The sequence below is a fragment of the Tachysurus fulvidraco genome, chromosome 2 (assembly GCF_022655615.1).
Source record: "Tachysurus fulvidraco isolate hzauxx_2018 chromosome 2, HZAU_PFXX_2.0, whole genome shotgun sequence".
Classification (NCBI taxonomy): domain Eukaryota; kingdom Metazoa; phylum Chordata; class Actinopteri; order Siluriformes; family Bagridae; genus Tachysurus; species Tachysurus fulvidraco.
Window position 1 is genome coordinate 15,710,972 of NC_062519.1, and position 25,233 is coordinate 15,736,204.

Below are 25,233 nucleotides of genomic sequence, written 5' to 3' on the forward strand. Positions count from 1 at the left end.
GAACCACATCCCTGAATCGTTTAACTCACTGAATCAGCTGAATCGCTGAATTCATATTCATCATGCTATTGAACAAATTTATTGAAAAGAGTCCAAAATTCCATCTGTGAAGTTTTGTCATAAGTGATAACATTTGTTCTAAAAGGAATATTCTGCCATTTTTCTTTATACATATTTAAATCTATTTATCTATAAGGGAAAATCCTAATCATACAGTAGATGTTCAAATTTCAGGCTCAGACTTGGGGCTTAAACAACGATCAGTGCAACTTTGTCAACAGGCAACAAGTAAAGGAGCAAATCGGTGATCGGTGAAGTGAAGGAATCAATGGAGGATCAGTTCGAGGTAATTGAGAGCAGAGAGAAGAAGAAGAGAGCTGTGCGGATGTTCATTTAAAGAGCACTGACCTTCTGAGGATAGCACAGCAGGGCTATTGATGTCTGTGTGCTGAAAAAGCAGTTCTTCTCTTGGGGATTGACAATATTGTGTGTGTGTGTGTGTGTGTGTGTGTGTGTGTGTGTGTGTGTGTGTGTGTGTGTGTGTGTGTGTGTGTATATATGAGTGAATGAAGGTGTGTATAGTCCCTGATAACAAACATGGTCAGTTCCAAGCTAAATTTTCATATTGTTATTGATAATTAATTCATTAAAGTGAACTCATCTTGAAGTGAGGTTTGCTTTAAAGTTGTAAAGAACAACCTAATTGTCTAAGTTTTTTCAAGTTTGTTAAAGTTTCTTGAATGTCTGATCACCAACTTAAGGCCATAATGGTAATTTACCCTTATGTGGTGTAACAGTTCGCTCTGTGGGTTTTTTATGTGTGTGGTCCATGATTCAAATCTCTCTCTTTGGGGGGAAGTGGTAGCTTAGTGTTTAAGGTGTTGGACCATTCACCGGAAGGTTGTGAGTCTGCAGCTGTTGGGCCCCTGAGCAAGGCCCTTGACTCTCAATTGCTGAGTTGTGTAAAATGAGATTATGTGAGTCACTCTGGGTAAAGTCGTCTTTTCATTACAAAGAATATTTTCAGACTTCATTTGGTCAAGAGTTTTTTTTTTAAAGAAATGAAATTTTATTTTCTTAGTTAATGTTTGTATTATAATATTTTCCTTCCATAATCCATTATAGTTGCTCTATACAAGAATCAATGTGTCTACAAAGTCTTACATACATTATACGTTATTTCTAAGCTGTAATTTTCTTCTAACTTCTTTTCTTCTTTTTTGAAGAAATAACATTATTAATCACAGAATTGCATTTTCAGATTTTCTTATCACACACTATGAAAATCTCATCTTGCTCTAATACGCACCTATAAATATTGAAAATGTTATTGATTTAAAGCACAGAAGATGAATAAGATGCTGTGCTTCCAATATTTGATGTATTTTCATGAATCTCGCTGCCGTAAATAATATTTCACTTTGGTATAAACACTACATTACTTTGCACCTCGCATAATGCTGATGCTGCTGTAATTCATCACCAATACTGTTGTAAGCAGCTATAAAGTCTCAGTAATTTGAAAGTGCTCATAGATTAGATCCCGTTAAACAATCTCGGACACCATCAGCTGCTCAGAACAGTGGCTTATTTCACCATTCATCACTGTCTCTCTGTCACAGCTATAGATTGATTAAGCCATCCAGAACCCCAAGCCCCACCCGCACGCTTTCAAGAACTGCTGAATACAGATGCTCATGAATATTAATGAGCCGGGACAGTTGGCCTCTTGTCATTGGTGATTCTATACTCCGCTCAGACGAGTGGTCAGTGAATGCACCTAATGTCCTACGATGCGTGTATGAAGATCGTATGCAGACACGGGCACTTTATACTGTAAACACTTCCACTTGAGTATGTATGAATAATGACTTGTCATAATGATCTATTATGTGTTACATACTCTACGTTGCATCTTCGCATGCTATAGCTATTATACAAGGTTGTAATGAAGCTGTACATTCATGCATTATAATGCCTTATGCATGAACCTATGGCTATTTTTGAGCAAATACACAGGCTTATGACAGGGTTTATAAGATGTTAATGTTATAATGCATTATGACTAAAGAGTAACACTATCTTTGTGAATGCATTCATATCATGTGAATGTGCATTCATGAGGCATCATGAAGATAGATAGATAGAATTTTTTATTGCAATGCATTAGACTTTGCTATATAAATGCATTATAACATGGGACGAATGCGTTAAGTCTTTTTCTAAAAGATTGATACCAGAGGTTTAGGTGCACAGAGCAGGACTACACTGATATTCCAACCAGTTCTAACCTCAAAGTGTTTGACGACATCAGCAAAGCCTTTGCTCTGTCTACAGGTCTCCTCCAGCAGAGCCATGCTGCGGTCATAACCACCAATGTAGGTCACGAAAATCCCAAACTCCTCACGGTGCCCCAAAAAGACGTCCACCATCGTCGGGCTCTCCTCCCTGAAAAAGAATGAGAAACGTTAGATGTCTTTGGAGCAGGCGCTGAGAGTATTCAAGGACATGTCCTGTCTTAATGATGGAACCTTTAGTGATAGATAAATCTTCTCTTTCACAGGAAGGTGTATAAGAACTAACCTGATGGAGCGTCGTGACACACATTTGGAAAACAGAAGCTGGCAGGGACTCATAATGAGTGACTTTGCTTCTTTTTAATTGGTGGTTTTCTAGGTGATGTCTTATGCCTGAGATGTCTTTGTACTTAATCATTTTACAGTTCACGTTTTTCACAGCCTTAATAAAACGTTGTGCTTAATAGAGGTGAAGAGCATAAGTCGTGTACTGTATACTGATGTGTATACTGTCGGTTCTCACCACTGCTGTATGCGTGCATCCAGTTGTGTAAGGATGTGTGTGTGGAGCTGGTAGGCCTGAGGCAGGGTGTTGAGAATCTCTTCCAACGTCCCCTCCTCCACCACGGACCCGCCGTCTTGTCCTACTGCCTCCTCCGCCGCTGATCTGAAATCCTACAGAGTGGGATTAAAATACAGAAAATACAGTATTTTTTTTTAGTTTTGTTCAACCTACATAAACTTTTACTTCAGTAAATGATTGATAAACTTTTTCCCTTTTATTGGTAGCTTTGAAAGAAATTATAAAGTAGAAAAAGAAATGAGAAAGTAGTACATGAGAACAGAGACAAGTAGGAGGTCTTTCTCGAGAAGACAAAAAAAAACAGACAATATGAAACAAAACATTACAGTAGCTACACCTCCAGCACCAAAAAAGTGATATGGAATAACAGCATATCAGGTTTGATAGAGAATAAACCACCTCCGCTATTCTAAGAATTAGGATAGAATACCACTTTATGTGCGTGTGGAAGATTTTTTGCCACAAAGATCTGGTCTCACAACACCATCAGATGCTCTCTCGACTGAACGATTGCCTTCTGAGAGAGCGTCCTGAAAAATAAACGGCTTTCGTTTGCTCTTTTTTACTTCACTTTGTGTATCTGGCTGCAGAAGTTATGTGCTAAATTGCTGCGTGATGTCTTTACAAACAAGAAAGTGTGACAATGTTCAGAATAATAAATAATAAAAAGCCCTGAACTGTCTCGAAAGGCCATTTTCAGCTGTTTATCAGTTTCACTTTTAGGAGAGCATTCACAAACATCCCTGCGATGGGTTGGCACTCCGTCCAGGGTGTATCCTGCCTTGATGCCCGATGACGCCTGAGATAGGCACAGGCTGCCCGTGACCCGAGAAGTTCGGATAAACGGTAGAAAATGAATGAATGAATGAATGAATGAACAAACATTTACACACATACACACACCTACACACACACAAGCTGATCATTCCCTGAAATTCCACAGGAGCTTCAAACATTAATCAAAGAGTATCGATACCTGAGCTCTTTGTCTGTCAGTGTTCTCATAATTCACTCGAAATTATTGTCTTTCCCAGTGGTTCAACGATGGAAATCTTAAAATTCAGCACAGAGGAAAAAAGCACGTTTTGTTCTCCTTAACTAGAGAGGATTCTTTTTTTTTTATTATTATTTTTTTTTTTTTACAAATTTTGGGAATTTTTTGTTTCTCATTTTTGAGAGGGTTATTTTTATTAGTAGAATAAATTAAAATATTTCAATCATATCATTGTTGTAATATTACTTCTATCTCCTTTATACAGCTGAGAAATTGAGGGATTAGGGCCTTATTCAGGGCTCCAGGAGCAGCAGCTTGGTGGCACAGGGACTCAAACTCAAGAACTTCTGATCGATTGTCCAACACCTTACCTCTTAAGGATCCCTCCCCCTATTGCATGTTTTTCACCTACATGACTTACCCAACAAAAAGTGGTACAGCTCCCACATACTTTGACACACAGGGGTGAGCCTGGTCTCATTGGAAAGAAGAGATTCTCTAGTTTCAGGTTGATTCTAGGCCTTACTGGCACAAAGTTACAGAGGCTAGAATGAAAGGTTTTCATTTCCGCCTGGGTTGTTTACCTGATAAACTGATTAATCTTATTTTTCTGGAACATGCTAGGGACCAAATAACAACTGAGGGTCATAGCCACATGTCTTGGCTTTCACCAAAAAAAATTTCAAGTCAAAAGACCGAAAAATGGCTTCAATAAAAATATTTTTCTACGAACATGGTCGTCTGGTGCAGCGTTTTTGTGTACTTGTTTACTGTATAACTTTGAATTAAAAGACTGCATGCTCAGTCTGAAAGGCCTAAAACAAGAAGAGACTCTCTGTCTACCACTCTGGTGTGAAAACAGACCTGTAACTTGACACCCTGAGCTGTGAGAGTGACAAAAGTTCAAGGATTACGCAAGAATTCTTCTGTGCAGCTTTTTCACGCAGACACTGCCAGAGAAGACACGGCATGTTGCATAACGTTAGAATCGTCTGTTTATTGGCTAAAGAGCTGTATAGGTCCCGGCCCATTTCATTGCTATTGGAAGGAGTAATTGTCAGTCAAAGGCGGGTTCCCAAAAATGATGTCATGACATCATTGGCTTCTCAGCCGTCTATCTCTGCCATACAAGCACCGATTGGCTCAAGTGAGGGCTTGTTTGATTCGTTAGGACCTGGGCTATAAATATAACGTAAATTTAGAATTTTTGAATACCCCAATGAGAAGTTAGAGCGGCAAAACTAGATGATGGCGCACTACTGTTTCCAGTTTTCGGAACAAAAACGGAATATTTGCGTTTTGGATTACAAGGCTTACAGATTTCAGTTCCTTGGACCTGTGTGGATTTTTGTGGATTATTTGTTTTGGAATATATTACCCCAGTGAAGAAAGAGACGCGTCTAAAGGTAAGGGAAAAACCGGTCTAGTGCCACCTAGGTCAGTTTTGTCCAAAATTTTTTTCTAATAGTATGAAGGCTGTGAATCATATTATGCTTTGTGTGTGGGCTTAAAAAAGTATTGAGAGTATAAACTTTACTAGGTAAATAGGTTTTTTCGTGTTTTTAGAGGATTTGATGATTTAAAGATGAATTGAAGCTTGTTTCTGGGTCATCCCCTAGTGGTCACTTTGACTTCCCGTAAGAGGTCCAGTGAGCTACCACTTGAAATTTCAAGCGTTAAAATGTCTTTTGCTTCTATCTAGGAAGAAACTTTTAAAATAGGACAAGGACAATAAAGAAAGTTTGAAAAAAGTAAAAAAAAACCCAGACTGTTAAAATCTCTTTACAAGCTACTATATTACGTTATATATTAATATAACGTAATATAATATATTAGTCTCCTATATTTAATATATCTTTTATTATATGTATATATCTTTATGTCTTTTGTTATTATTGCTTAAAAGTGTCAAATTAACGAAACCCGGTTAAAAAAATACCCCAAAACAAAAGTGGCTGTGATATAATTAGAAGAATGTGAGTTCGACATTATCACAAGTTAGACTGGTGTTGTAACAGACTTAAAGAGGCACTTGTTAGTTCTTCTCTCAGGTGCTCTCGGGTTTGACGTAAACTTTTTACTGAATCCATATTCAGTAGGTTTGCCAGTGGCGAGAGTGGGGAAAAAAACCTTGATTTAATTCTGACATCGGAGATCATAATCAAGGTGACTCCACTCCTCATCTTACTGAATCTCATTGCTATTCAATACACTGCACACTCTGTGATTAATGGCATCTATATCTTATCACATTACAGCTAATTGTGTCTAAATATTTATTGCATATCAATATTAAGGCGTAGCATGTTACATAATGCAAATACAGTAGCTTTATGCATGGAAATGAGGGTCATAAGGGGCCAATACAATGCCCTACAATCTGTATGTATAGCGTTAGCATTCTTTAGGAGCGAACTGATAAGCGATTGTAGTGACTAGCGCCTATTTTATTCAAATGAGGCAATTATACTGCTGAATATAAAGTATGGTAATTTACATCAGCTCTGTGGCCTCTGATGAATTGTACTACATTACATTATTTCTTTCGTTTTGTCCCCTCTGTCTGTAATAATTGCAAATGCAGGTTTAATTAATGGGGGAAAAAAACAACGCACAAAGTTGGGCCAAGGTCAATGAAGTAAAATGTGCTGATGCTATAAATACTTCACCTTTATTCTCTATATATAACTTTTATAACTTTTATACAACACCCCAGTTTTTTCTTATATATTCACGACATTCACAAACATAAATACAGCGCCAGGGATCAGATCTAGTAAGATATTCAGCCTGTCAGAGGAGCTGAGCTAATAAGAGCCGTAGCAGCTAAGAACACACAATTTTATGTCAAGTGTCAAGCTGACACACCTCTCTGTCTCTCTGTCTCATATGTCCATACAAACACACACACACACGCACACACATACACACACACAGACAAAAGGAATGTGCGTAGATACAGTACCACGTCATACCAGTAATGACATTTTCAAGGTGATGTTCTTAAGGCAAGGAAGTCATGCTAACTGGACAAACACTGATAAACGTGAGCTATATAGCTTGAGTGTGTGTGTGTGTGTGTGTGTGTGTGACTGTGTGTTAGATGTCTACGATGTCTGCTTAAGCAATTAGGAGCCTCTCAGTGAGTCTGTTTACATGCTCGCTACTAATACACTCATTATCTGATTATCATAACAGCCAAGAAGACATAAACTTCATAGACATAGAGCGTATGATATTTAGTTTTAACCTGAATAAAGCGCTTATCAGGGACATTAAATCCACCTGTATTTTATTACCATGTTATTCAGCACATATTTATCTTTAATCTAACATCTGTAGTCTTTCTACAAAACTATAAAGAAAAACGCTGCCTTGGGAATCATTTGGGTGAATCATTGGGTGAATTAGTGTTAAAAATATTCTTGATGCCTCGGGAAGCAAAAATTGCAAAAATGTCTGTCACAGCAGCACGAGTTTGTGTGATCTTAGACAGACACCGCTTTTCTCCGAGTGTGTTACGCTGCCTGTTATGCAGCATGTATCAGGTGTCTCAGAAGAAGCTGGATGCTGGGTGGGATTTGAGCCATTTGGGGAGTACATGCACAAATCATTGGGTTTATTACAGGGCTGTAAAGAGATTGTAACGTTGTGTACAAGTATATCATTCATTTATTGGATAATTCTCCACACGCTATTCACTACAGAGTGCACGAGTTAGAGACTTTTGTTATTTTATAATGTCTGAAACCCAGAACATCCATAATGCACTCAAACAATAAAAAACTCTAACGATTGACTTCAACCACATGCTATCTTTCATCCTTTGTGTGTGATTCATGTCTCTAAAATTAATTTTCACACGAGAAACAATTACAATAAATATTTATATCCGGGCTCCCTGTAAACCAGCAGATAATAAATACATTAACATATTCATGTACACACATTAAACTGCCACATTAACACAGACTCCTCCAGTCATCCTTGTGTACTATCCTCATAAGCCAGGCAACGTACATCGACAATAAACCCCCTAGGACTCGGAGCGGCATTGGAAATTAGCGCATATTCACTCAAAAACAGCACTGGAGCTCTAATGTAATTAACAAGCTTTTTTTTTTTTACAAATCAGTGGGTGGTAAAGGTGAACAACTCCCAGCACATGCCAGTTAGCCTCAGAATCATTTTGCACAAAATACTAATTACAGCATGTCAGGAGGGGAAAAAAGAGAGAAGGTTAGGAAAATGAAACTCATTATCTTACCTCTTGAAGTAGTTTCAGTGTCTTTACATGTCTGTGGTCACAAAAAAAAAAAGATTTTTTTATTACATATAGCTTTAATAATGCACAACCACAGCAATGTTTATCCTCGAATCAGGAGACGCTGATGATGATATTAATAGCGTTCTTTTGCGAGATGTTTATTTAAGGTTTATGGAAGGAGTCTCCAGTGTCAGTGCTTTTTACGGGTCAGTATATTTTCTTTCAGTGAATCTCTTCGCATAAAAAAAAAGAGATGCAGGTGAGGGAATGACTGTAACTATAAATGGCTAAAATTATGATGATCAATAAAAATTTGTAAACGTTGCCGGATCGGAAATAAAACACTTCAGAATCCAAGTAAATAATCCATCTGATTTGTAACAGTAACTCCGCATTGCACCATGTTTAAGTGGTATAATTTACTATAACAGCACATTCTGAAGTGTTTTATTCCTTATATAATGTTATGTAACACTGTAACGAGCTAGGACAGCATCAGGGAGAGATCTGAGAGGCTTCACGGACAGATGCAAGCAATAATCCTCTTTGCAAGCCTATATGACTTCAAATGTCACATATAAAACGCTGGAATTGCCCATTATAGTATTTGAATCAGGCCATTTCAAAGCTTTTATGAGGAGACACAAGTTGGAGGATAAATGTTTTATACGTCAATGAGCATGTAATTGTAATTATACCAGGCAATTTACTTCCTATGCTGATTGACCCATTGCTGTAATTCAGCATGTTTACAGAGATTGTGCAGTACTAATCTGTCAAAGAGGCAATGACTTAGTAAACAGAATGACTGTATGATCAGAATCCTCTGTGTATCCTCGGTTTAATTGTGTATTAAACCTTCTATACACCTACGATACACCTGAACCCAAATAGTGGAGATAGGAAGACTGACTTAGCACGTGATCTATAATATTATGTAGAAATATTGCGCTCCTCCACACTGGCCTGAAAATGATCAAACACACACTTACTCTCTCTCCGAATCCAGCAGCTCTTTGGCTACATAGTATGCTCTGGATCTGCCATCAATCTGCAAGACATGAAAGAGTAACGAGAGAGATGGGTGTTGAGGAGGGTTTTAAAGTGTTATGTCATGCTAAACACTGAGAAAGTGGGAGAGAAAAAACAGCCGGAAACAAAATCGGAAGTTAGACGGAAAGAGTGTGCGACGGAGACAGAGTGAGAAATCGCAATGATCTGATTTTTTTTTTTTAATCCGACCCTGTCAGAAGAAGACGGATCGTTTCATTAAGCCACAATATAAACGTGAAAGCTTTCTCGAACGCAACTGCTTTCGGGCTCGGATGCATTATGGATGAAGGGCTGTGCTCGTGGCAAGCACAAAGCACCCATTGATTTGCAGGCTAATCACAGGCGGCTGTGTGCGCGTGTCACTACTGAATGGCTATGTTTAGGAGGTCGAGGCAGTTTGTTATGGTGACGGGGGACATCCGAAAGTGATGTAGCGCTTTCACTTTATAACCAACTGCTTCTGTTAACTCTGTGACAAACACAGCCTATGCCTTGCCTGTCTATCAGATCGATATATTGAAATAATCGGTTTAGACAATATACAGATTTGATCTGACATTCTCTAACTATTGTAGATTCCATGATATACTGTCAATCCCCTGACATTCCCTCAATATACAGTAGTTCAGACCTGAGATTGCCTGGGTACAGTGTAGATCCCTGGATATAATTGAAGATTCCGGGGAAGATTCCCGGTATATACTAGTCCTTAAAATCCCTGCATTTTGTAAATCTGAAATTCCCTGATACACTATACCTGAGATTGCCTGGATACAGTTAATCTGAGATTCCCTGGATAAAGTATATCTGAAATTCCCTGATACACTAGATCCAAGATTACCTGATACACTAGACCTGAGATTCCATGGAGATAGTAGATCCGAGATTCCCTACACTAGACCTGAGATTCCCTGGATACAGTAGATCAGAGATTCCCTGGATATAGTAGACCTGAGCTTCCCTGGATATAGTAAATCTGCGAATCCCTGGATACACTAGACCTGAGATTCCCTGGATACAGTAGATCTGAGATTCCCTGGATATAGTAGACCTGAGCTTCCCTGGATATAGTAGATCTGAGATTCCCTGGATATTACTATACCTGAGATTCCCTGGATATAGTAGATCTGAGATTCCCTGGATACACTAGACCTGAGATTCCCTGTTTACAGTATATCTAAGATTCCCTGGATATAGTCTATAACTGAAATTCCTTGGTGGTTTGTCATTTTGTAGCGTTGAATTCAGAAAATCAGTAGAATTTGAGCAGTTTGTGTGATCACATCCCATCCAAACGAACCACGCCATAAATATCTTCATGTTCACTCACTAACAAGACTTGTTTTGCACTGGTACTCGGTCCTGCACGCCTGTTTGATTTTTCACTCAGCCTCCAAATTAAAGTAAAAGGTCAGGACTTGATGCTGTTCTAACTTTGGGAATTTTTTTATACAAACAATAGTGTCATTTATCATAATATAATGACTGTGGTAGACCTCAGACTCCTTAGTTATGTTCAAACTAAAGCGTCTTATTCAAACTCAAATCTCTTTCATCTTGACGATTTAGGACGAAATGCATTGTACTGTTTTTTTTCTAATACATTAAACAAAATACAGAATATATCACTATCAGTATTTGTTATATTGTTACACACTGTTGCTAATATGGACTTAAATTCATCATTTATAAACATTTTCTCATATTTTGAATGAGCTCATAAGTTCTCTATCAGGTTGATCTATTTTGCTATCTTGGGCTGAGCTGGAGCTTTCTCAGTCCTTGATTTGCTTTTCTTTTTAAAGCTGAAGAAAACAAGGCAGCGTGCGTCACAAGGCCAGGGTCTGGGCTGATACCGCGTGTTCAGAGGGAACGGGTGGAGTGCCACTGTCTCCGTGCTTGGAAAATGACCGTCAGGAGAAATATGAATCTGAACCTGACAAAAATGCACACACAGGGAATTCCACTTATAGAGGGAGGCTCCTTGTTTTTTGTCCGATAGACCGTAGGAGAATTTGATTACAAGTTCAGCTTTACAGGTCAGGGGAAAGCATCCGGTGCCGAGTTTTAATGGGGTCATCTCTGGTGATTTTCAGAACGTTATTATATGCATTACCTAAAAATATAACAACACTTACTATTAAAGCAGTGTCTAAAAACATTTAAAGAGTACTGAACATGGTATAACATGCTATGTTCTGGTTTCTGCTCTATAGTAACAGCTCAATCCACCTAAGCATTAAGTCAAAACATAATTTGATTTAAGAAGTTTTCATTTTCTGAGACTTTTATTTTATTTATGGAACGACAGATCTTCGGTGTCAGAGCTTCATAACTGTCAGAGGTAAAGCTGTATTATGACAATCAGCATCTTTCTGGCTTCAAGAGGAAGAAAAAAGCATGAAGGAAAAATAACTTGTTTCGTGGATGTTCTGATAGATGGATAGATAATACAATGTGGAGTGAATGAATAAATAATAATGCACTCTGTGCCAATCTGTTTCGGTATAAGAGGAATAAAACACCTTGCGATATGCTGTTACAGGAAACCTGCCAAGATGCTTCACACGATCTTGTCGTTTTCGTATAACGGCACATCTTTTCACTTTATGTCTTGATTCACATTTGGTTATAAACCAATTTAACAATTGACTCCATTTTGTATATTGATAGCATGACTTAAGTTTTGAACTAAAATAAAACTGATCAAATTGTCTTATTTGGTATATCTGACCTGTCTGTCATAGCTTTGATCAGGACAGCCTTCCTCCTCCTCAGACGTGTGTCCATGGTCTTCCTCTGTGAAATGCGATGCTGGGGCAGGACACACTGGGAAAGGTTCTGTGTATGCACTGTGTGTTTGAGAGAGAGAAAGAGAGAGAACAGAAGGAGAGACATTCAATTACATTGTAATATTCTAGGCAGTGATTTTAATTAAAAAAAAGTATATTGACTGGGATGTGATAGTATTATACAAGCAAGGAAAAAGTTGCAAGGTGAAAAGTCATAATGATCAGAATTTTTACATAAATTCTTTTAATTTCCATAAATTAAAACTAGAACTATTTCCAGAGAAACAATGCTTATATTTTACAGTACTTTTAATGACTACAGATCCTTATTTCCACTTCAACCCCGAAGGCTTAATCCCAGTCTGTCAAACTGGTAAATCACACACCATGCTGGTTTCCTCTGCTGCCTCTAGTTGACATGTTAAATGCACTTTAGAAAGTGACAAAATGGGAACATCCCAACTGCTTTCTGAGCTAATCGACCGTACCACTTCACACTCCAACTGCTCCGAGAGCCAAGAGGCCACCACGCAGCCATGATACACCCTTATTACCAATGCGAATGCCCTTTCTGTTGCTTTTCAGCAGAAAGAAACTCCACATAAACGACCGAGAAGAGCATATTTTAGTATTAAACAGCGACCACAATGCCCAACCGAGCGGAAATGATCCTTTCGCCGAGGAGAAACCCATTCTCTCTCCTCATTTGGACTTCTCCTGGTGTGAATCGTTTTCTCTTTTTGTCTCTTCTGTGGCTTGGAGTTGTAACACGCATGGCTGGGGACAGATTGGGAAGGCACTAAGAGGCAGGGGGTGAAAGTGAGCTCAGTAGGCAAGCAGAGGGCACTTAGAGCACTGAAGCACAGACGTGGCCCCAAGGAACTAATATGCAGGGATGGCATTAATACACAGATGCTTGTGTGGCCATAAACACACACACACACACACACACACACACACACACACACACACACACACACACACACACACACACACACACACACACACACACACACAACTAGCAAAAAGCTTGTGTTAAAAAAAGTCCTAATCACTAATATACCTTCAAATACAAAACATTAGATAGATAGATAGATAGATAGATAGATAGATAGATAGATAGATAGATAGATAGATAGATAGATAGATAGATAGATAGATAGATAGATAGATGGATGACAGACGGATGGACAGACAGACAGACAGACAGAGGTCAAATTTATTATATTTTAATGTTCCACCAAGGGGGGCACGGTGGCTTAGTGGTTAGCACGTTTGCCTCACACCTCCAGGGTTGGGGGTTTGATTCCCACCTCTGCCTTGTGTGTGTGGAGTTTGCATGTTCTCCCCGTGCCTCGGGGGTGCTCCGGTTTCCTTCCCTGGTCCAAAGACATGCATGGTAGGTTGGTTGGCACTCCGTCCAGGGTGTATCCTGCCTTAATGCCCGATGACGCCTGAGATCGGCACAGGCTCCCCGTGACCCGAGGAAGTTCAGATAAGCGGTAGAAAATAAGTGAGTGAGTGTTTCACCAATCAACTGTAACTTACGAATTCCCTTCACGACCGGTCAGATCTTTTCAAATTCATGTAGAACTGCAATGGTTTTTATTCTTATATATAAGCATATGACTTATATAACTATGTATGAGCTTATATAAAAACGTCAAAAAAACAACACATTGAAGGGAAATAATGACAGAGTGAAATAATAAGCCAGAAAGTCAAAATATCGAGATGTTGAGAATAAGTAATGACATATGTTGAGCTAATAATTTTTTAAGTTGAATAACAAGATATTAAGACAAAATAATGATGTAATGTCTCGAATATATTGAGGTATGAAGATAAATTAGACATGTCTTTTAACAACGAGTCATTAACTTGAATAATGAGATTTGAAGCCAGAATTATGATGTAATATCTTGAAATTGAGGCTTAAAATAATCTTGAAACATGTTATTTAGTCAAAATGAGGTTCAGAGAAAAACGGAAAATGTAAGTCAGAATATCTTGAAGTAATACAATAATAAGTGGACATAATCAAACATTAAGTAAAAAAAGAAAATAGCTATTAAAAATAAAAAGCTATTAGAAAAAAAAAGAAATAATGTATTGATTATAACGAGATATATTAAGACAAAATTCTGAGATATTAGCTAAAACAAAAATTATGAGATGTTAAAGCAAAATAATACAATATTAAAATAAAAATAACTTCCAATAATATTTCCAATCAAATTAAAGGCTTATCTTGAAATACATTGTTTTTAAATAACAAGATAAAAATGAGATACGAGTTATGATTAGATAAATAACAAGCTCTTGATTTATTTAGCAAAACAGTGAAACTTTAGCTAATTATCTTTAGATGATCTTGGCTCTGAAACAGCAAAAATCCCACAAAACATCCAGTTCTAACCTAATTTTCTTTACATACACTTGGTCATATGATTTTCTTCTTCTCTCTCTGACACAAACACACACACGCACACACATACACACACATACAGGAAGCACACTGGAACACTTTGTGCACAAACACATACAGGAACGCCTCACACACACCCTCACACTCTCGATCACTGAAACATGAACTTTGCATTTACACACAGATCCATCATGTATGAGGAAATTATGTTCTCCCCTCAGAGGCGTGTTAATGATTTTAACACACTGCTGAAGGATAATGTGACTGTCAGCAGATCAGAGAGTGTAGAGTGTTTGTGTGTGTGTGTATATCTGAGGCACAGCGCCTGTCTCCTGTGCACAAAAGGTCATTAAGTTGCCCAGCTGCACCTCATACTCATCACAAGGTCACAAGGTCTCTCACACACACACACACACACACACACACACACACACACACACACACACACACACACACACACACACACACACACACACACAGCCTGATGAAGTGTACCTTACTAAATTCTAATTTTCTGATAAACTAGTTTGTGTAAAGACTTCATTAAAACACAATTAAGGGATTTTTTTTGCTACTCAGCACCAATCAGAAAGAAGAGTCTCTCTCTCTCTCTCTCTCTCTCTCTCTCTCTCTCTCTCTCTCTCTCTCTCTCTCTCTCTCTCTCTCTCTCTCTGTCATTTCAACTCAACACCACTTAAATCCAGTTCATTTTGTTTCTATTTGCGCCCATTTCCGAAAACACAAATTTTCCTGTTCCAATATACACTAAACTTCCTGCATAATCTCTTTTCATTTCCACTGCTCTTAAAATCATCATTAAACCGAAGCAATTATGGCACAGAAAGCTTCTTCCCTAACCACCGTGCTTTAAAACAGCCAGGAGCTAAATTTAGAGCCCTAAATTACTGCCAGAGCGCATGGCTTTCCGACACTATAACATCTCGCTTTTTTCTGTCTGCTTTCGGTGAAGGCCTGTAATACAGTCTGTAATGCAATTGATTTCAACTTTAAGCGCTAACAGCCAGTGCATTTATCTTCCAATCCATGCAATAGCACTATTACAGAAGATAAGCATCTCTGCAATGGCTTTATTACCAGACTTCATTAAACATTACAGAGGAAATTCAAATTCAAATCTAGATGATGTCGGGTGAGCGGGCAAACGATGAGTAGGTGTACAGTATATCAGGTGAGTAGACGTACAGTATACTAACATGTGTTTGAGGTAGAATAGTGTTTCCATACAATGTTATGTTTAGTGATAGAACAAGAAACTGTGTTTTATTCCTCAACAATAGTTTATACTTATTTGATATTGTGGAACATTGAGAGAACTATAGAAAGTGATTATGAAGAAAAATGAAGAGAATCGGGACAATTTGCAATGTTACAGTGCAAAAATGCAATAATACAATGCAATCTTCTTTATTTATTCTGTATAAAGAAAATCAGACCAGCTTTTTAGCTGGTTTTGGTCTTGGACCAAACAACATTACAACTGAGTTTTAATATTAGGATGAAGAAGAAGCAAAACAAACTTTCAGACTGTTTGTTGATGATGCTATTACGTTTGTATGAGTTTTTCATTTTTAATGAAACATACATTCCTTATTGGTGCGGTCCAGTCCGGTCCAGATCATTCCTGGTGCCCGAACTTTTGAGCTCATTACCAGGTGGTCCCAAGGGAGGAAACCTGTGTTTACAGGAAATGCTAGACAGGGGCGAGGAGACAGGGTCAGCGGGATGGGGTGGGGACAGGCAGCACTTGTTTCCCAGACTCCCCTGCGGCCCCGGACAACAACGCAAGGTGTGGCACAGCCAGGAAAACGGGCTCTCTGCATAGATGTTGTTGTTGTCATGGTTCCCAACCCTCTGCATGTTTTAGGCTTTTATAACCGTAGTAGCGCAGTGAAATGACTTTTATGGTGTGTTATGTGGCTTAGTGCTGCAGCTCCTGCAGTCTACAATCTGAATAATCCTACTGTGTATGAAACTCTTTTAAAGAATATTCAACTTAAACAAGATCTCACAATATTTTGATGGTCTAAATATACCATAGAACTATATCCTTTATCACACGGTGAACAACAGAGTCATGAATATTTTTTTCCCCAATCTTTATATAAAATTGTACAAAATACAGTGATTTGTCCTCAATGATTTGCATTGTAAAGTTTTTTCCTAAAACCATGTTTGCTTTTAACGCCCAACAGCTACGATATAGTTCAAATCAAAGTTTTTTGTTTTTTTTTCATTAAAAATCCTTTAACAAAGTGTTTTTGTTGATATGGTGAACATTTCAGTAATAAGATGTTAAGTTAATATTAATGACAGGAGTCCCCAGTGTCATGAATTTAGTGAATGTAACTTGCCAATTCAGTATAATTTATTGCAGACGCTGAGTGAAATATCAGACTGCAACATTTATTTCATAAAATTGCATTCATATTCCTATTATACTGTGTTCATTTACACCTTGGACTTCTTTCTGTATCCAACATGCATTTAAAACAAGTTAAAATGATGTAAAAAAAAAAAAAAAAAACATACTCGGCGATGTTATGCAAGTAAAACTTCGTCCATTTTTACCATCAAAACCTCAGATAATATATCACATAATGCCCAAGGTCCAACCAGACAGGCCACAACGTGTTTGACATAACAAAAGCAACTTGAAATAAGGAAAAGCACAGGACATTTTTGGTCAATTCAAATGAGTTGATTTGCCTATGATGTTTGATATAAGCACTGTATTTTATCTGACTAACCATACGCACCAAGTGCAGCTGGATTTGGTTGGAAGGTACATGAAATGACCAATCGTATTTATGCATTTCATTATGGTTTCCCAGCCTGTTAATCATATCACTTGTACTTAACACACCCCAACAAGAGTAACCTTTTGATTGACCAGTGCGCTAAGTATATTGATCAATTCTGTCACTGAGCCTCTGCCAGCAGCAGGGGCAATGTCAACCTCTTTACAGAGGGTGTTAAAATTGTCTCTCAGCCAACAAAAGCAGGTCAAAGCTGCTCCAGTGTCCAAGGATCTACCCCAGATGAAGGATGGTTAAGAGGGCCTTTCTGTTTTTTTGAACGCAGTCAGCACAAAACACTTCAAGATTGTAGACCCACAATAAGAGAAATCGATAATGTCAGTAGGAGAAAAGAGCCTCTGGCTCACTGGACTGCTCTCTGCAGGATGCTCAGAGTGGCACGTAAACAGTGTGGAGGCTTCCGTTAAGATATGGATGTGTAAAGAACACAAAAAGAGTTGACCAAAAAAGAACAAAAAGGGTCTTTACTCACAATCCAGAGGGTTGTGTACAAAGAACAAGGTGTAAAGTTTTCTGCCTGTACTACTGGGTCGAGTCTTTCTACATTTAATGCTAAACAATATGAATGATACACGGCAAGAATGAAAATGATTTCTGCACATTTCTCTAACGCTCCTCTGGTGAAATCAGATTAAAGTGATGCCCGGTGGCCATTTAAAATGGTTAGTGTCTGTGTCACCATTGGAGATCATTTACCAGAGGTGTGTAATGATGACTCCAGGGTTTTTATATGGAGGAAAAGAAAGTATAGAGGGTAATTTGGCCATAGATGAATTAGAGATTGACCCTTTCCGTGCTCGGGTAATGGCTCTCACTGCCTGAAGCCCAAAAAGGTTCAATAATACAAAGAGTCAAATTTCATTATTATTACTATTATGACTAATACTATGTAAAAAAAAAAAAGCTTAGATCTTCTGAACCAGTCTTAAAGGAAGCACAGTGCAGATAAACCAGACACTGCAAGTGTATCCATTCACCTCCATTGATGTATCCTTAGTAATATTAATTAAGTAAAATCTTCCCCACGAATACGAAACCCATTCCATTCTTTTGCTAACCCGTTCTCATTCCCTCTTTGTCATTCTGAATGCAGGCTGAAATAAAAGTGAAAAATCACCTCAGATTCTAATCCAGTTTCTTCATTTGCCCCACTATTTGTAACACCGGTTCTATCTGGCATCTTCCAGTGTGCATACACAGAGGTTACCGCACCAGGAGAACCATGAAATCCAGCAAATGAGAAAATGAGATAAGGCTTCCTGCAAGCACAGTTCATCTTCTTGAACTCAGCGAGCCCAGACCTGCAGGCTGCTCTTCTAATGTACCAAACAGATTGGAAACCTGGGTAAGCAGGTGCTAGCAGCTTATTCACATCTGGGTACTTGTTGTCTAACTTGGGTTATTAATCAAACCCCATTGCAGCCTCTGAGCATATAATATGAAGGGTAATAAATTTCATTATTCGCACATCATCTGCACAGCTGTTTATGACTGCAGGCTCAAGTTTGATTATAACAAAAACTATTATTTGATTAAAAAGGAATTAAAATCCAATTGACCTTTGGTGGACTGCAAATAAAATTATAATATAATGAGAAATTTCCTGCCTCCTACCACAGAAATGTGCTTATATTGGAAACATTAATATCGTGGTCTAAATCTGGCATGGAAACAAGCCTACAATCGAGCATCTACTGTAACACAGTGTTATTTGTCCTGCAAGCAAGCATTTGCAGGAGTATTCTCAGACAGAGAGGTGAAGGCAGAGCTATCAGACCAACCAAGCACTGATCCCTTTTCCTGTTATATTGTTTTGGCCAACGCTTCCTCCAAATTTCTGTGATGGTACTGCCATTGTGTTTGAAGGAAAAGCTTTCAACATTCCCAACACAAGAACTCTCCTGTGACTTATAGTGTGCTAACATGCCACTGAGAGACTTACATGCAGTACTAAACTTAAGTCATGGGCACTATTTGGACATGATAAGATTTTCATACTTCCATGATTTTCGTTGTTTAATACAAACTAGTTGTTTTGATTAAAAGTGCTTGTTGTAGAGCTTGTAGCTTGATTATTAGTAGGTCACATAACCATGATTTATATTGTATGTAGGCTGTGCCTGTGTGAGGAACTCGATAACATACTTAAAACCTAAAGTTAATTTAAACTGTTGTTTATATTTTATTGCTTTGCATTTTAAACTCGGTTGGTACTTGGCTTCGTTTTAGTTATCATTGAGAGTGTGAGATGAAAAAACAGCCTTAATGGAATGTCTTTATACTGAAGAAAAGTTACAAAAAATCTTTTTTTCCTGAATGAAATAAAAAAGGAATCTTCACCAACAAATACTTCACAATATTTGGCGTTAACAAAGCAACTTAACAGTACATACTTGTATAAACCAATCATGCAAGATTTTAATGCATTTTTTTCCATTCTATTCCATTTTTATGCCATGTCTAAAGTCCAGAGTAAGGAAAATTCTTACTCACCTTGATCTTATACGAATCTGTAAGCTTGTAGGGAAAAGTATACCACCTTTGTTTATCACCTATACTATTGCATGGTGTCACATTTAAGGATATTTATGTGTATTTCAACAATGTAAATAAAAATGTTTCATACCTCTCTGTCTCTTGCTCTTGTGTGTTAGTTTTGTTCTCTATTCCTGCAAAGCTGTTCATGTCGACATAACCATCGTTCTCATTCGCAGTGGCTGTCCGATTTTGCTCCTCAAAGAACTCTGTGATGGTGACGGCCCGAGTGGGCCTACCTTGAGGAATCGGAATATTTTCATAGTCTGAGCTCATGGCTGGAATGTTTTCGTAGTCAGAAGTATCAGCACTTGGAAAGGATATGGATCGAGGTTTGGTGAGTGGGAGTGGCATAAAGGGAGGACGAGAGCGCTCCTCAAAAGATTCCACTCTGGAGATGCCCCTGCTGCCATAAGTCTTGGGTACACCTTTCTTCTTCTGGCCGTCTTTGTAAACCAAAAAGGTAGCAGGAAAGTCTGAGTTGCGTTGTGGTTTTATGATGTGAGACTGAAGCTGAGGGGAACTGCCATTACTCCTTCGATCCAGCTCTATTACTCGAACAGGCCCATGGTGGCTTGATTCAGATGATGATCTGGAAGAGCGTACGCTGCCATCAGCGAGTGACTTATTGTCAGTTTTCCTCCTAAACTTCAAAGCCAGGAAACGCTTAAATGATGTCTTCTTCTTATTTGGTTTGTCATTAGACTCGTGTTGAATAAGCAGAGATGGGGAACTTTTAGTGATAGGCCTTTTGGTGATGTAAGCCAGCTCAAAGGGTGGTGGAATGTCAACAAGAGATGTAGGTGTAGACACTCCACTAGAGGACTGATGGCTTCTTTGAGAGAAACTCCCAGAAGAGGTGATGACACAAGGTAAGGAGAGAGTGTCATCTGTCCGTTTCACTCTGTTGTCCACTCTGGGTGAATGGCTGCCATCCAAATAGGCAGACAAAGTCATGTCTCTGCCCTCCACAGAATACGATCGTGGGTAGAACAGAAAACGTCTAGAGTTTATTGAAGGAATTATGCGATTAGACTCTGAATTATTCGAGACTTTTAAGAGATCCCCATTTTGGTCCAAGGACACAGTGTAGTAGTCATGATTCTGAGATTCATTGCCTGTCTCCTCAGGAACAGTCTCAGGGACATATCCAGGTACTTTCCCTGAGAGCGACCGTGAACGAGTCACAATAGTCTTTCTGTCCAGAGTGATAAAATTTTCTCCTTCCGAGTCAAAGCCTGCTTCCTCATAAATGTGCTCATCACCATCTGATTCTGAGTCCTCGAAAAAAGGCACTATGTGGCAGTCGAGGTCTTCTATGTCCTCCTCGAATGCCTCGGTGGTGTGGGCAAACACTAAACGGTTTGTTAGCTCAGGAGTCCTGCCCACATCCAGACCAGGGGGCACTGTAATATCACAAAGTCTAAGACGTGGTTGGCAGCTGTTTCTCTTGCTTACGCCACATTGTCTGCGAATAGCTGAGCGCGCCTTTGTGCTCTTCCCTTTAGTTTTACGTGTCATGTCCACGGGCTCATCTTCATCGCCTATCTCTACATAATCCTCAGATGACACACACTCCAGCTGCTGATCATCTTCATCCTGGCACTCTTCGGCAATGTCGGCATACTCATCCACTACGTCCCCGTTTGATTTTCTCGTCAACTCCCGTTCACAGGGTTCCTCAGATGAAGCCAAATTGCCCTCCACCTGAGACTGTTCTTCTACTTCTGCTACATCATCAGTTGAGATATAACATGGCTCTTGAGTGGATTCCATCTTTGTCTCAGGGTGCTTTGCTTTCTCTTCACTATATTCCTCATCTGTACACTCCAGTTCAGGGTCAGAGGTGCTCAGGAGATCCGCAGGAACCACTTCTATGACTGAATATGGCTCAAATCCATCCTCTTCTCCTTCTGAGAATCTGAAACGTCCTGATTCGTCTTTGGTGGCACGCTCTGGCTGCCACACACTGTTGTCATCCAGAGGTCCAATTACATCATATGGGTACTCCTCACACAGGGAGGACTCACTGCCATTCATAGTCTGGGAAGTAAATCCAGCCATTGCATTTGACGCCTCCTCAGTACTGCCCTCTGCATTTGAATTTGTGCCCTCTTCACATAATTTAGTAGAAGTAGTATCAATTGGGGTTCCACAAAGGAACTCTCTCTCATTGAAATATGGCTCCTCTGTATTATCAGCAGTGTCTGACATCAGGTCCTCGGCATGATCTATCTCTGCATATGTACTCCCCTGATTTGAGGTGCATTCCTCAATTTCTTCATAAGGGCTCAGTGTGCTGTTGTTAGCCTCTGATTCATCTCCTGTTTGATACTCCATGGCAGTCTCTTTCTCAGCAGGATCATCTGCCGTATCATCAGGATCACCTGTGCCTTGTTGTGGTTTTATATCATCTGTTTCTTTGATGTGGTCTATTGCAACTGATACACTAGTTACAATAACATCTTTGACTTCATTCAAGGAACCTGCATCAACTACATCAAAGTGGCTCTCTTCTTCTACTGCATTTATTTCATCTCTTACTTCTACTCCCATCTGTTCGTCTGTTTCTTTATCATCAATCCCATCATTGCTGTTGTGGTTCTTAATTAACTGTTCAGAAAAAAACTCTTTGTGGGTTTCTCCTGGTGGCTCAGCTTCATCCTGTGTGGATTCTGATTCACTGTCCTGCGCCAATTCCAGTTCTGATGCAACATCTCCATTGCTAACAATACACTGGCTGTGTTCACCTTCCTGCTGAGTGGAGAGATTTGGCTTTGGAGCAACTGGAGGTTTAGGACCTCGGGAGGACGGGCAAGGTCTTGACATGAAGCTGGAACATACGGTGATGGCTAGATGACTTTGGATCTTTGATTGAGGTGTTTGAAGTTGCTTCTGATCATCTGTAAAAGAGACAGGGATAAGAATGAGTTTACGTATTTGGGCGTTTGGTGCAGTTTGGTTTTTAATGTAGATTGTCTGTTGTCATTTTCTTGCCATGACTGTTTACCCTAAAATAATATAATGTAATGACTTGAATATTTTGAATATTTGAATGTTTTTATTGTCATTGAACAAGTACAATGAAATTGAAGTCCTTAAGGTGCAAAGACTACTAAAAACTTTAACTTCTATATAAATTAAATATCTACATAACCTGATAAAACAAAATAAAATAAAATAATAAATCTACTAAAATAATAAAACAAATGTAATAAATAATATAACCTCGGGATCTAAAAGTTAAGGAGAAGGAAGTAAAACATCACACATCTGCAGGCAGTTGCAAAACATAGTACACGTGATGTTCTTAAGTTATAACGTTTTGCAGTGTTTAAAGATAATGGCTTTGGTATATTACAGGTACACCAGTCACCTTGTTTAGAGTACCACATGGTCTAATGTCAACGATTTCTTTTGGGAAAAATGTTGGAATGTTTCTTCTGTCTGGACTAAGTCATAATAAAAGAAGACAAAAAGGCTTGAATCATGTTTAAACTCTTTAAAGTAATTGTATGTGTCTATGCTAAGTCAGCACTTACAAAGACCACAAAACCTTTCGAAGCCAAAAACAACAGAAGCCGAAATAATAACTTTGTGACCCCAGTGCTGAAAACCAAACAGCATCCTTAAACAGGGTTAATGTGAATTTAAGGTCTCTTTGGTGCAACACACCCTTTCTCTTAACAAAACTCATACACCCTTTGCCTCTTCCTGTTATTTAGTACCTGGCTTGACGCACGTCCTACTAAACTCCCTGTGCACTTAGTGATCTCCCTGCAAAGATGTTGTTTCCCCAGAGGCACAAATTAACTATTCCAGCAGACACTCCTGGAAGCTCACTGCACAGGAATAGCATAGGGAAAAGCACATTGGTGTGCCATTTTTAATCTACCAATTAATCTAAATTTATTTCAGTTTAACTGTAATTCCGGCTCTTCGTTTAATGATGAACAATGAAGAAAAAACTTCAGACTGATTTTATTTTCCTGAAAATGTTTTTTTTTCCTCCCTAGAATGTCAAAGAACAATAAAAAAGAGAAACAATACAGCCATCTGAGTTCAAAACAGGATATGAATTATGCAACAAAGAATTCGATTAAAACAGAACAGAATGGGGGAAGACAGTAGGCTGGGCCTTTGGACTGTGTGAAGCCAACAGGACATGATCTCAGCTGTGGCTGGTGTGAAACATAAGCCATCTGATAATGAGGTAGTAGGTGCATCAGCTGTGATAAGCAAGAAGACGGGAATGGAGAGAGATTACAGGAATCACTTAGTGAAAATAATGGACTGCTGCACTATCTTGGATACTTTCGGCCATATGTGCATATAAGCTGTGTATAAACGTTAAACTGTCATTTTCGTCTTTGCCTAGCTCATCTGAGTTTAACGATCTATATATTATGCATCAGTTAATTAATTTGTCACAGGGGATTTGTCTGTGCAGATGTTGTGCTCTTATTAACACAAAAAGCTTACAGTGATTTGTTTGAAGAAGCACGACTCAAAATCACGTAATTTATGCAAATTCAATTCAAATTCAATTCACACTAGACATTTCCACAAAGTGAGTTTACAGAAAACTGGATTTACATTTAAATAATTAGATAATAAGATGACAGTGAGAAAACTACATGAAAGAAAATGAGGACAAAAGTGGACATAAAACCAAACCCATTCTAGTGGGATTATGAATCAAAAGTGTAGAAAAGTAAAGATAAACAGTATTAAGTATGAGAAGATTGTAAGGTAGAGTCCTGGGAAGAAGACAGGACAAGTCTTTGGGATTACAGCAGTAGCTTTTGTGTACAAATCTGCCGTTTTTACATTAATTACCTAGGTGAGATTACGCATTGAAGAGTTGTGTGTGCACCCAAAATCCCACAAAATACTGTAAATACGATGTTTACAAAATAGCTATCTCTTATGTCGGTTAACAGCTCGGTTTATTTTAATTAGAAATATCAATAATTGTGAGTATTCTTTCACCTGTGTTCATTTTAAGCCGGATGTCATCCGTCGTAGCGTCTGAATGTCCACATCGTTTCCTTCTCCGATTGTGTGCCGGAATATCCAACACAAATATTTCCAAACGTATCCAGTCGTCAGTTCAAGAGCATTCTCTCATAATAATAATAATAATAATAATAATAATAATAATAATAATAATAATAATAATAATAAAAGAGTTAAAAGCTGGCTCGGGTCATTGTTGCAGTAGAGAGAGGCAGAGAGCGTGTACTGGCTGCTGCGCAAGCGGCGCGCGTCCCTCACTTTCTGCGCTCGGGTGCGGGAGGTGTGCTTTCGCGCGCGCTTCCCGAGGAGGTCGAGCTAGTCCTCTAGACCAATCAGACCAATAAACAGCCCATAAGCACTTAATGAAACACAAATGAATATGCATAGTGATGAGTTTACTCCGTGGCTCATGTGTTTTAAGCACAATT

At 38.7% G+C, this 25,233-nt stretch overlaps 1 protein-coding gene across 3 annotated transcripts in view; it reads right to left on the bottom strand.

Annotated features, from left to right (window-relative positions):
- fgd5a (FYVE, RhoGEF and PH domain containing 5a) overlaps positions 1-25,069 on the bottom strand; it is a 38,124-nt gene extending 13,055 nt beyond the window's left edge. For all 3 annotated transcript variants that reach the window (XM_027176383.2, XM_027176384.2, XM_027176382.2), the window contains exons 1-7: positions 24,779-25,069; positions 19,878-22,689; positions 11,929-12,046; positions 9,134-9,192; positions 8,142-8,172; positions 2,821-2,972; positions 2,292-2,448 (exon numbers count right to left, since the gene is read on the bottom strand). In XM_027176383.2, the coding sequence (XP_027032184.2) occupies positions 2,292-2,448; positions 2,821-2,972; positions 8,142-8,172; positions 9,134-9,192; positions 11,929-12,046; positions 19,878-22,689; positions 24,779-24,788 (3,339 nt within the window). In that variant the 5' untranslated portion in view covers positions 24,789-25,069. The remainder of the gene's footprint in view (positions 1-2,291; positions 2,449-2,820; positions 2,973-8,141; positions 8,173-9,133; positions 9,193-11,928; positions 12,047-19,877; positions 22,690-24,778) is intronic.
- Between the last annotated feature and the right edge of the window lie 164 nt (positions 25,070-25,233).